Source organism: Diachasma alloeum, unplaced genomic scaffold, assembly GCF_001412515.2.
Source record: "Diachasma alloeum isolate Michigan unplaced genomic scaffold, Dall2.0 Dall_scaffold_00198, whole genome shotgun sequence".
In the NCBI taxonomy this organism is placed as follows: domain Eukaryota; kingdom Metazoa; phylum Arthropoda; class Insecta; order Hymenoptera; family Braconidae; genus Diachasma; species Diachasma alloeum.
The window spans coordinates 2,270,351-2,283,567 of NW_021680363.1; the positions used below are offsets into that span (position 1 = coordinate 2,270,351).

Genomic DNA, 13,217 nt, shown 5'->3' on the forward strand with positions numbered 1-13,217 from the left:
CAGACAGGATCAGACTGAAGCTCCGCGTGCTTCTACCTGTACATAGGACCGGCAACGCTCGTTACGTCACCAAAGCACCTGACCAATCAAAGGGCGACTTGTGCGCTTGTGGGGGTGGGGGAGGCAGGACTAATAACACTGTGCACCCCACCCCCGCAGATGAATTTACGGGTTAACGTGAAGAAAGTAGATGAATAAATTGTTTTATGTGGACACTGTCACCAGTAGACTGACATAAAAATTTTAATATTTCCACTTTTTTTCTCTTTAGCACCCGGTAAATTAATGAATAAATCATCGTTGTGACTGATTAGTTGCTGCGATACTCTACTCTATGGCGGACGGTGATCTACCTCTTTTACTTGGGAGATGCTTCCTGTTCTCCATTGAAATTTCAAAATTATTAAATTTCATGAGGTCATAATTAAAATTTCCTGATTTATTAAATTTAATAAGTGAATTATAAAAAGGGGATATCCAGAGAAATAAATTAATTAGTTCAATAAATGGTAAAGATGAATGATAAGTGAAAAATTATATTAAAATTTTCCTAGAATTTAATAATAAATTTCTATAGATTAGTAGACTGTAGATTCAACTATTTTGAATTATCAAATTTGCAATTATTATTTTTTTCAACATTCGTTGTCTATAAATAAATAATTGAAATTGTTTAAGTTTTCAGAAACATTTTTTATATGAATAAAAATGATTGTTTATAAATTATTTATAGAATGATGTAAAAAATTGATTGTTCATAAATTATTTTCATTAAATGCTTGTAATTTTCGAAAAATGCAATTTTGTAATCATTTAATCAATCTTCCTCTAAAAGTAACATTTCTAATTTTTTTCAGATTATAAAAATCTTTTCTAACGATTTAATATCAACATTCAAATGCAGACCTGCGAAGTTTAAATAATAAAATCAATGTAAAATGTCCGGAAACTTAGAGTCAAATGGGGCTCAAATGAAAGCTTTTATATCCAACTGCAAAAGAAGAAAAGAATTTCACTGGAGAAAAAATAGCCAAAGTACATGGACGCCCTTAAAATTCCAAATTTATTAAATTTCATAGTCTCATAAATGCGTTTTAAAAATGGATGATTCACGGAAAAAAAATTCAATCAATGACAAAGATAAATGATAAGTGCCATTGGAACTTTCCTAGAATGTAATAAAACTATATTTTCCTAGAATTTCTTAAGAAACCGAGGGCAATTATCCAAATCTGGGAAATGGAAAGAATTGAAATCAATTAATTTTTTCACTATCAAACAACAAAAAATAGTCAGTCGCTCACTTATTCTCAATTCTCCTCAAGTTGTCCTCCCAATCCCGTCCCGAGACGCGCAAAAAATCCGAATTTCCTCTCCCTTATCAACCGCGCGTCCTCAAAAACAATAGCCGAATTTTCGGAGTTCAGACTTTTGTCTTGCCCCTACAATTTACGCACCCCGATCCAAACGAAATAAAACACTGTACCTCCCATTATTCCGTTAACAATGCTTCACGAAGTGCCGGTACCTGATGAAATTCGTCAAGTGCTTGACATTGACTAAAGCATTAACAACGAGATTTTCTGTTTGCACGGTGGATGTCCCAGTATCGCGGTGTGCGTCACGCGTCTGTTGACAAAACCACTTTCTCCCTCCCCTCTCTCTCTCTCGCTCTCTGTCCCCTCACCGGTACTCAATTGAGCAAGCATTGGTTGAGTCCCTTCGTTACTCAAGAGTGTCGCATGAGGGTGGCAAACATGTGTGGTTTTATGCCAAACATTATCACAATCGATAATGCGTTATCGTATACTTGAGAGTTTCATTGAAGCAATCACGTTCCCTCTTCATTCTCAATTTGAATAGGATTTATTACCGCCCAATAAATGATAATTGACCGAATTTCAATCGACTAACGATGGACTGTAATTTTCTAGCGAATTAAGGTTTATGCATATTATTTATAATCATTATGTATTTATTTATTCATTAAAAAACGAGTTGTTTTTTTTGTGTCCCGATTTGAGAGAAAATTTGAATCTCGCAACAAATACATGAATAAAAATTCATTAATAAAAATGAAAAAAAAATAGTTTCATTTATCATTATTATCATTATGCATTCATTTACTTAGTTTGTTAGGAATTAATCTTTTTTCAAGAATTAAGATAGAAAAAGATCTTAAGAAAGAAATTTTTCAGGCTAAGATGAACTCGAAATATTTTCGCACGTGAAGACATGGACTTTTCGTTAATAAATTTAACAAAGATAGAAACAGTCATCTATGACAATGAGACTAATGATAATGATGTAAAAGCATCTTCAGAGGTATTGTGTTCTGTATTCATAGCTCGATATCCGTTTGTAAACAGTTTGCAGATGCGAGGAAGCTGCATTTGAAATCCATCGGTTTGTGAATATCCACAGTGGTCTATTCTTGGACTGCTCCGACATTCTCCATAATTTTTGAACAGATAAATGGAGCACAAGACGACAAACCAGAAATGTAACATTAGCGATGAATGTCGGGAGTGGGAAATTAAAGGAAATAACATGAGCTTGAAAAATTGAAGACTCATATGGGGGAAAAATGGTGGAATAATATGGGGTTATTTCAGAGGTCCCAGTGCCGACACCGGAAATTTCGGTACGCGCTACGCGGTGAGCAGCCCAACAACATTCGGAGAAAAGAAATCCCGTAAAGAAATGCGTGTAATGTTTTTTGTCGCCGTTTTTCGCTGCATAGCTTAGCTATCAAATATGATGAGAAAAAATTGAAAATAAATAAATAAATATTCTTCCTAGATTCATCGCATTGATTTGTTTCCTTAATCAAGTGATGGCCCCTGTCAACAATATTTTTTTATATTATCACATGAATATTGTTTGAAAAGTATAATATGTTTAAGGATATCCAAATATCTTTTATATTTTTAATCATTAAATTTGTGAATTGAATTGCGTGAAAAAAATTATGAATATTCAGCGTCATTCAAATTTCATTCTGCACAGAATTGTAATTTTTTTACATTCGTTGTTTATGAATAAATAATTAAAATTGTTTAAACTTTCGGAAACCCAATTTTTTTAGGCCTCAAATCGATTTCTGCTAAAATTCTGAATCTGCATAAATTTGTTATGAATCCGAATAAATTATTTTTATAGTGGAAAATTGGTTGTTTATAAATTATTTATATAAAATGCTCGTAATTGTCAAAGATTGCAAATTAAGGCACTGGAAAATTTAAATAATACAAAACCATTGTAAAATGTTCGGGAACTCTGAAAAGCTCTGGTGGTTGACTACAAAAGTAGAAAAGCATTTGACTCACGGAAAAATAGCTAAAGTACTTGGATATCCTTAAATATATTTTTCGTGTATCGTAAAATGTAGTTTTCCGGGAAATTTTTGAACAGAATCGGTGAAAAATGAATTGAATTTTGAAAATGCACACGTTGCACTTCCAACACTCATCTGGGTCAACTGACTGATTCCTTCTCAGAAATGAAACCACTGTAATTTCCCCACAAAGCTCCCGCCTTTTCATTCTCTTTCTCTAGTCACTAGAGTCTACTGGAATAATTCAAGGATTACCCTCAACTGGAGTTGGAAATAGAGCCTCTCTGGGGTAAATTGTGGTGCACAGAAACAATTTACTCGTTAAATACCTCAAAGTGATTCAAAGGCCTTACTTGCAACCATGAACATTCACTCATCCCTAGAATTATATGGTGTTTAAGCATGTAAACACACCCTGCAGGGAGCTTGCAGCCCCATGTGCACATGGCACTGCAACGTGATTCCAAAAGTTTGCGTTATATTCATCAACTCTTCGGTTCACAAAGCATTAGTGGTGAACAAATGAAAATGGTTCATTAATTCCATCGATAATCATTGGCATAAAATTCATCTAGCTTTTACGTAGTTGGGAAATACTAATAAACTAGATTCCCCCAGCGTTACATAAAACTTTCGAGAAGACCCGAAAATTTCCTGAATTTTTTCATTCATTTTATTCTATTTGATGATTCAAGTCAAGACAGCCGAAGCCAATTACAAGAGCGATAAATGGTATGGGAATAATAAACGCAATATGGTTTACATATTCGCAGTATACTTCGTACTTGAGGGTAGTAGAAGGGTAAAATGGACATTTTTTGCGATTTTCACCCAAAAAAAAATTTTTGAACATGAAATCCTACTTTAAAGAGAACATACACTTAAAGTCGATAACTCTCGATATCTCGCAAGTCTGTCACGCTTATTCCTCATTGGTTCCAGTCGTCTGAGGCGCCAAATTTAATTCATGATTAATTTAATTTTGAGATTTTCAGCACCGAAGTGGTAAACCGGTTTAAGTCGACTTATCTCCCAGTTGAGTTTTTGAGCGATATTTCCGAATGTAAGGGAGATAGCGAAATTTTGGTAATCACATTTGTTGTAGCACTCAATCGGCTCTACAAAAAAGGTTATAACAACAATTTTGCTATCTCCCTTAGATTCCGAGATATTCATTGAAAACTGGTTTTACCACTTCGCTACTGAATTATGATTGTTACAATTACAGCGCGCTGTAGCGCACGTTCGGTCTCGTTACCTAAAAGAGGTCGTCATTATTGTATGTGACGTCAATAATAATTTTTTGCAGTTTCACATGCCTTTCCACAAAATTCCCACATTTTTCCCGGAGAATCTGTCACCGAAACTGAGGGTCGCGCTACTTTAACGAAAGGGCTTTCAAGTGATGAGGTGCTACTGCACCTAGTTGAATGAATATTCCCTCCCTATTTTTGCCCCGGCCTACGTAAGCCTTTTATCCTCTTTTGTTCGACGCCTCCTTCACAAATGAGCTACAAAAAGCAACGGATTTTTCCGCACGGAGTCGGGGGCGTAATATGATGCAAATACTCATTGTTCAGAATTATGAATATTCTCGATAAATTAACTTGTGCTCGACAGTCATGGGCATTCGGATTTTTTTATTTTACTGAGTTTTTCAATTCTTCACGATGTTTTCACTATAAATTTAATTAAATTTTCAAACGATTTCATCAAGTTTTTCTATGAAATTTTTTCGTACGATTTTTTCGAGTTTGAGGTAATTTTTTGATAATTAATTAATTACGAATAGCTCCAGTGGCATTCAAATTACTCCAGTCACCCCTCCCCCCGCACCTGCTGCTGCGCTGCAGTAAAAACGGAGCAGCACAACAAGCAGATGCCGGCACAACTTGTTTACAAACTTGAACGTCTCCAGTTGCAATTTAAAATTCTCAAAAATGTATTCGCAATTTAAAGAGTTTGTCAATACAAAGAAGACAGAAGAACTGAAGAATCTTATTGAAAAAGCAGACACTGCGGAGGTGAGTAAATTCGTCATAATCACGCGCAATAGCTTGAATTTTGAGGTTAACAATGGCCCGGGTATTGCATTGATCAGTGACAGAATTTATTTTTTCTTCTGCTGGTGGAGAACAATATTTTAGCAATTTTTATCACAACTGATTAATTACAACCTATTGGAACTTAATTGAATAAAAAAAATTGAATTAAATGTTGAGCGATTGAATGGAGAAGACATCACAATTGTAATAATAATGTAACAATTATATTCGCATGAGATTCTCTGACCGTTGAAATGTTTCATATTGAATTATGACGACGTTAATTGGCCTAAGCGGTTGTCAGCACTTCTAGGATAATTGAATAATTAAATAGAGAAGAACATTTCTCGTCGATAACCAGAGTCCATCCCTTAAAAAATCGCTAAGACGGGTGATAACACGCTTAGACCCGCAAAATTTATGAAATTCAAAATTCATTTATTTATGATCTACTGCGAATGAAGTAAAACGGACGCGTAACTTTATTCTTGGGAGTGTAACAAACGTTTAAAAAAAGCTAAAATCGTAAAAACACCAAAAAATGAATTTTTTTCTGGTTGTACGGGGCAAAATCGATCGGGTCCGCCGTTTTCCCTAGTTATTCCCATATTCCGTCATATATCACAGACTATTCAATGGGTCCCAACGCCCAGTGAAGACTTTTAAATTTCGCCGACGTATTCCCTTAATAAAAAACAGATTTCTCTGTCCAATATCTTCGAAAAGTTGTTCAACTCACCTCACGGCATCCCCCTATTTCCTGAAATTTCAGCTCAGCAGTATAATCCTCCCAAGAGTCGCCAACAGCGATGCCCCAACCATTCTCGACCAACTATTATCTCACTTCTCCACCTCCGAGGCCTCCCAATCAAAGCACAGAAAGCTCGTAGAAGCAATCCTAAAGACCCTGCGAACGGCAAAAGTGAGTACCTCCCACGTGAACGCCTTGCTGAGCCGAATAATCCAGGACTTCCCGAAGTACTCGAAGCTCCAGCTCTCAAAAATCGTCGAGTACAGCCTCAACAGCCTTCGCCTCAACGACGACGAGTTCTTCTGCTGGAGAGAGATCCTCCCCATCACCTTGCAAATCCTCGAGGACGAGAAGTACATAAATTACAAGGGAAACGAGGTGACAGGTTCAGAGTACAAATCCCTGATTATTCAGTCCATCTGCAATCAGCCATGGGACCTGGGGACCCTGACGTCCCTCGCGAAAATGTTCGGCGAGATGAGAATGGACAAGAACGATCACGGTTTAGTGATAAGAGCCTTGTGTGATAAAATGTCCGACGTGGACCACAAGGAGATGCCACCGTTTGTCCACCAGGTGCTCAGACTCAGTGACAATATGGACGGAAGACTGGTTATTGGGACGTTGCAGAAGTATTTCGAGAGGTTGTACGCTGGTGTTGACGAGGAGTCACCAGACACTGTCGAGAGCATTGGGCAGGTCAGTCTGAGGGAGATCCAGGACACTGAGAGCACAGTTCTCTATCATATTCGTCAGTCCGCTCTGCTAAACCACTCGAGTCTGAAGGACTTTGTCAAGAACCTTAAGAACGTGACAAATGCTCCTGAGTTCATCCTGGAGCCCTTCCCGATGTCGGTTCTGCTCATGATTTCGGATATCTATAATGATCAGATCTTCGAGATCGTCAAGCAGGCGTTGGTGAGGAAGATCCAGGACGATGAGCGCAGGAAGAACTCCTTCTGGGTGAAGGATGTACTCCCTGATAGTTCGGTCGTCATGGATATCATGAGCCAGATCATTGAGAACAGCAATAAGGACAGGCATTTGGTACTCAAGGGACTCCTGGATCTTGCTTTTGTGCTTATGGACACTGGCAAGGCTAAGGATGGGGAGGAGAACCTGCTGCATGACGTGGGGGTGAAGATCCTGCAGAAGTTGATGAAGAAGAGACATGAAATTGTGCCTATTGTACTGCAGAATCTCACGGATAAGATTGTCGCTGGGGGAATTGCTATCTCGCATTATATTGGTGAGTTTATTGCTACTTCATTCAGATTAAATTTGCTGGTTTAACCACAAGGCGATTCCAATGTATTCAGTGGTGTGGATAACTCTCCTTATAAACTGAAGCAATTGCTCCAATCGTATTTCACTCAAACAATTACACATCAAGGATATCCAAGTATCTTGGACAACACTATAGATTCAACCATTTTTCAATCATCAAATTGGTGAATGAAATTACGTGACGAAATTTTTTTAAAAAATCAGGAATATTCAAATTACATTTTACAAAGAATTATAATTTTTTTTAAACATTCATTGGTTGCAAATAAATAACTAAAATTGATTAAACTTTCGAGAAACCTTTTTTTTTAGGTATGAGATCGACTTCTGATAAAAATCTGGATATGAATGAATTTGCGAATTTACGATTCCGAACAAATTATTTTTATGGGGGAAAATTGATTGTTTATAAATTATTTATAGAGAAAGCTTGTAATTTTCAAAAATGGTACTTCTTAAATTATTTCATCAATCTTTCTCAAAAAGTAAACTTTATCTTTTTTTTTGTAGATTTGTAGAATGTTTTTTGACGGTTTGATAATCAAACCATTGTAAAATGTCCGGAAACTCAGGGTCAAATGGGGTTCGAATGAAAGCTCCGATGTTCAATTACAAGAGTATAAAAGCATTTTACTGCAGAAAAAATAGCCAAAGTACTTGCCCATCCTTAAGATCGTGAACTTGAAATTTGAAACGAATGATTTCCTCCCCATTCACCCAGAATGCCTGGCATACATGTGTCGCAGAGCCACCTTCATGGTCAACCAATCCCAAATACCGGTCTCAAATCTTCTGGAGCAGCTGCTGGCAATTCCCGGGGAAGCAGCAATCCAGGTTCTCTACGCAACAGTTCCCCTGATCCGCACGTCCTCCGCAATTCGCGACTCCCTCGTCCTCATTCTGCGCAAGGCCCTCTACCGAAAGGGCGTTGAGACCCGAAAAATGGCAGTGACCGGATTCCTGCAATTCCTCAGCAACCTGAAGATCGCCCCCTTCAGCCTGAGCCAGTCCTCCTCGAGCATGACCAACGGCTCCAACTCCTCGATCTTCACGCAAGCCACGATGGAGCGAGGCAGTCAAGGCAAGAACTCTCGCAGTCACAGCGCCTTCTGCCAGGAAATCCTAATAATCCTGACAAAATGCTTCTCCCACGAGGCTGAAGTTCGCCAGCATCTGTACAAGGGTCTCCACGAGGCGGTCGCAGCGAATTCAGAGCTCGCAGAGGCAGCCATCGACCTCCTTCTCACCCACTTCATAGACTTCTACGAGTCTGACGACGCGATAAAGCCCCCGATGAAGTTGGAGGACTGCTCCAGCATCGCAGGACCCGAAGCCCTCCTGCAGGAGCCAATGGGACACCTGATCTTCTCTCTTCAACAAATCTACTGCAAAGTCGCCAACAAGAACCTGGAGTCCCTCGACAGACTGAGCAACGTCCTCGAATCCTTGTGCAAGAGGATGATCCCCTCAGCTCTGGATGATCTTCAGGTCGACGACAGGCCGGATCTCCTGGATAATATCCCCAAGTCTCAACAGAGAGTCAACTCCATCAAGCTCTCTGTCACCTGCTTGGAGGCCCTGATAGCTTACCGATTCGGCAGCTGGTCCTCGGACAATGAGACTGTTGCCCAGAACGTCTACAATCTCTTCAAGTCCTACAACGAAATCCTAGAGTTCTGCAAGTCCGTCAACAAGCCAGCTAAGCAGAAGAAGGACAAGGGGAAGAAGGATAAGGATCACGACACGACGATCAAGAGGGGGCCCAAAGGGGGCATTAAACTCCCTCCAACCATCCTCAACATCGAGATCATCTACAAGATGCTTTCGTTGCTACACGATCCTAATGTTCCCTGGGCGACTAGAGAACAGGCGAATCACCTGAAGAAACGACCTGACTTCCACAACTACTGTCTTCACACTTGTATCCAGATATTCCAGAGTGCAAAGGCCCTGAGGAACGTCGAACGTCTGAAGCATCGGGACACCCATGAGAAGGATTACCTCAAGATTGGAGAGCTGCTGTACAAAAATATCGTTTGCGATTTGGACAGGGTTCGAGAGTTCGACGAGGAGACTGCTGTCCTAGGGCTGGAGGCCTTCAAAGAGTACTGCGATGTCATGTGCACACTGTTCAATGCAGATCTCTCCAAGTTCCTGGGGGAAATGTGCGCCCCATCGCCGTCAGAGGGGCTCAGTGCCCAGTTCAATACTTTGGTCTGTTCGTTACAAGTTCTGATTGACAGCTATTATGAGGAGGATAACGAGGGAGTGACGAATAAAATTCCACTTATCCTGGTGGAGACAGTGGCTCTGCTGTTGAATAAAGTTGGAGTATCTGCTGGCAGCTTTGGAAGTACCTTCCAGTGGCTCAAGAAAATGTCGAAGGCTGAAAATGTTGACACACAGATTGCCCTGATTATTCTGCAGTTGATCACGATTATCGAGGATCGTGAGGTCGATTATGGGAAGATTCTGGATGAGATGTGTGTGGATCTGTGCAAGAAACTGGGGAACATTGACGATAATGACATCACTGTGAAGGAGAGCTACAGTATTCTGACGGAGGCCTCCATGACACAGGCGCACAGTATTTTTAATAATTCGTTGAAGAACAAGTTGACGAATGCATCTTGGGTGTTGGGGAGGCTGAAGGCTGAACAGGTGGTGGCAAGCTCCCCTGGAATTGGCGATGAGAACTTCAGGGAGAAGTTGAAGGAGAAGGAGAAGAGCCTCTGCAGGCAGTTGTCATACGTCATTCAGACGCTTCACACTCTGGCTAATGCCAATGTCGATCCAGGGCCCAATACTGACTTGACGTTTAAGAATCTTCATCAACTTTATGGGGTTCTGAACAACTTGACCAAGTACTTCAGTAGCAAATCGACGCAGCAGAATCCGGCGTTTGAGGCGGTGAAGTTCATTCAGGTGGTGCAGCTGGCTGGGAAGCCACTGAAAGCTAGTTTCTATAATTTGGTGACGCACACTGAGGAGAAGCAGAACAGTGGGAGGAAGGCTGATGCTCATGCTCAGAAGAATAAGGTCTTGAAGGAGACCAAGTTTATTCCCAAAGTTGTTTACGAGATTGAGCAGTTCAACAAGGAGATCTTGGCACTTGGGAAGAAGACTCGGGTGAGATTATCATTTTTTTTTGTCTGTGATTCTTTGTGTGCAGAGCCTGAATAGATGGAAATAATTCATTTTTTTCTTCTAAATAGATTTACTCCGGCCGGTACTCTCGGTCATTTGCTTCATAAAATACTAATATCCATCCAAAAGAAAAATAGAACTCACTAATATAGCGCGATCTCTGAATAATTTTATGAATTCATTTTCTCTTCAAGAAATTGACGAATTTTCTATGGTTTCAGGTGCCCCTGGAGAGTTACATTAAACACAGCATCACAAGAGATTTCAGGATTAAACATCCACAGTTGGTGGAGGGACTGGAGAGACTGGATCCTAGTCAGGTAAAAATGAATAAAATAATAATGTTTTTCTTCTTAAAGAGAAGAAAAAATCCTCACATTGAATTCAATTTTTCTCATTTATTTTTTTACCATGAAATGTTAATTTCTGTTCAGATGATCACAATGACTCAGAACACAACGAGACATAACGAGACCCAGGATCACCTTGATCTACCAGACGATGACTCCAGTGTCCCGGAAGAGAACTATGCGCCGCCCCCGAAGAAACCAAAACGCGAAGTCAGTCCTTAAATATTTACAAAAAAAGTCCTTAAATATTGGTAGACTTTATTGCGAAACAATGTTGAATATATTTTTCTTACGTATTTCAAATAAAAAAGTTTAGGCAACGAAGTCGAGTGGACGGTTGAATCCACCCTTCCGATTCATGTACTGTCTGTATTTTCGTTTTAAGATGACATGAACTCCTCCAACATCATTGCCATCAACTTTTTTTCCTTTTGTCGTGTCGAATCCACAGAATCCCATCAATTTCATCATCTCTTGCTCTTCTGGAGTTTTTCCCTGTAGATCAGCCTCTGAAAATGGATTTGAAAAATATTTTTCATTAAATTCTATTGATTTTTTTCTCTGAAGTAATTTCTATTAAACATTTCCATTAAATAAAAATTCCAAACTGATTAATTAAATTTTTTTAACTATTTGCGATTGATATCTCCCTAAATGAATTAAATAAATTGATATTTGAAACATAGAAAGACTCCTCTAGATGGAAAAATAACGCGAAGCAATGACATTACCAAATAATGATCGAAATGACATTAGATCATTTATAAAATGCGAAATGAATCGAAACATCTAATATATATCTAATAATATATACAATAATATATTTTATTATTATTTAATTTTGAATGTTTGTAATTTTGCGTTTACGATCATTTTTTCTGACTGGAGAAATAGAAAATTCTCTTTGCACTGAGATGATTTGTTCCCCCCTTCTTCGGTAAATTTGTAATTCTATCAATTGAAAAATAGCTGAGGGTGGCAGAAACCTGTCAATTCAGGCCTCTCCGCAGTGGCTGGTTTATGTTTCGGTTTTGGGCGATCCCTGTCCCTGGACCTCGACCTGGATCGTGAGTATGATCTTCTGTGCCTCTCCCTCTCCCTATTTCTCTCGTGATCCCTTGATTTCCCTCGATCTCTATCGACCGATCTAAAAAGGATAATCGTCAGTTCAAAGTAATTTATCCTAAGTTAAATATACAAGTTGACGTTTAGTTAAGTAGTGATGAAAATGAAGAGTTGTTGAGGTTACCTTCTTCGTCTTTCCCTCGAGCGTCTTCTCCGTCGGTCCCTATCACGCTCTCGATCTCGCGAACGATCTCTGGATCTGTCTCTACGTCGAGGCGAGGATGATCGACTTCGTCCCATGTTTTTCGACTAATTTCGTCACTTATAAATAATGAATAATGATATATGCATGAGACGATTGTAAACACAACGTTCTGACACGACTGTTTGGGAACGGTTACGCCATCTATTGCAGCAGTAGTGTATCCCCTGCTGTTCAAGCAGATTTCTCAATCACCGATGAAAAATCAAGTGGTAAAACGAGGTAAATTAAAACTGCGAATTGTCCGTTCATGTGACGACACAAATAAACATAAATACATAACCTGTCGGATCATTCCAAGTGTCGCACGTGGTTCAGTCTTGGAGGAATGAGAATTGTTACTGTACTTAACGGATTGTTAATGCGTTTGTTCGAAGGAAAATAAAATTGTTCGGAGGAATCAGCCTAGAAGCTAGGTCAGTGAATCATTCAATAACAAGTTTAAAATTTTTTTTTTTAATTACAACCGTAATTTTACGTAGATACGTCTATGGTCTTCATTCTTTAGAAAATCGCCGCATTTCTTCAAACTTTCTTTTGGGATTACCTCGAATATAAGAAACCGTTCTTTGTATCTTTCTAAAACTCACTAAATTTCTAGAATTCTCAGGAAGTTTTATGGCAGTGTCTATTCATACGCTCCAAGGTAACTTTGACCGTGGATATACGGGACGTTTTCCCGTGGATTCAAGGTAATTTCTACCGTAGATATATGAGATAGTAGACTCTCAACTTCTACTTCTCAAATTAAATCTAGACAATAAATCAGAGAATGTTGTCACAACTCTGCTTTTCAATTGAAAACAGACATCATCTTAAAGACATTTGTCATGTTTAAAGGCCCTAGCACGCCATTTCTCGAGCCGCTCTTTCATTTGAGCTCAAAAAAACATTCATATCTTGTCTGACGTCGCTGCTACAAACTCGGGCCTACAACTCGGGCCTTCAACTGAAGGCCCGAGTTGTAGGCCCG

At 39.1% G+C, this 13,217-nt stretch overlaps 2 protein-coding genes across 2 annotated transcripts; one reads left to right on the forward strand and one right to left on the reverse strand.

Moving 5' to 3' along the window:
- The first annotated feature begins 5,208 nt into the window (after nt 1-5,208).
- Nucleotides 5,209-11,498, forward strand: LOC107035530 (Fanconi anemia group I protein). Its single transcript, XM_015252999.2, has 5 exons — nt 5,209-5,361; nt 6,155-7,382; nt 8,142-10,549; nt 10,789-10,887; nt 11,002-11,498. The coding sequence occupies exons 1-5, from the start codon at nt 5,278-5,280 to the stop codon at nt 11,137-11,139; spliced, it is 3,957 nt and encodes a 1,318-aa protein (XP_015108485.1). The 5' UTR covers nt 5,209-5,277; the 3' UTR covers nt 11,140-11,498.
- Nucleotides 10,946-12,362, reverse strand: LOC107035531 (U4/U6.U5 small nuclear ribonucleoprotein 27 kDa protein). Its single transcript, XM_015253000.1, has 4 exons — nt 12,167-12,362; nt 11,904-12,064; nt 11,211-11,426; nt 10,946-11,134 (listed from the first exon to the last, which is right to left on the reverse strand). Exons 1-3 carry the CDS (start codon nt 12,280-12,282, stop codon nt 11,230-11,232), a joined length of 474 nt encoding a protein of 157 aa, XP_015108486.1. The 5' UTR covers nt 12,283-12,362; the 3' UTR covers nt 10,946-11,134; nt 11,211-11,229.
- Between the last annotated feature and the right edge of the window lie 855 nt (nt 12,363-13,217).

Bases quoted from the DNA above. Each gene is read 5' to 3' on its own strand.
- LOC107035530 (XM_015252999.2), top strand. From the start codon at position 5,278: ATGTATTCGCAATTTAAAGAGTTTGTCAATACAAAGAAGACAGAAGAA. The intron at 5,362-6,154 runs GTGAGTAAATTC...CTGAAATTTCAG, and splicing joins AAAAAGCAGACACTGCGGAG to CTCAGCAGTATAATCCTCCC. The intron at 7,383-8,141 runs GTGAGTTTATTG...CCATTCACCCAG, and splicing joins TGCTATCTCGCATTATATTG to AATGCCTGGCATACATGTGT.
- LOC107035531 (XM_015253000.1), bottom strand. From the start codon at position 12,282: ATGGGACGAAGTCGATCATCCTCGCCTCGACGTAGAGACAGATCCAGA. The intron at 12,065-12,166 runs GTAACCTCAACA...TATCCTTTTTAG, and splicing joins TCGAGGGAAAGACGAAGAAG to ATCGGTCGATAGAGATCGAG. The intron at 11,427-11,903 runs GTTTCTGCCACC...ATCCATTTTCAG, and splicing joins GGAGAGGCCTGAATTGACAG to AGGCTGATCTACAGGGAAAA.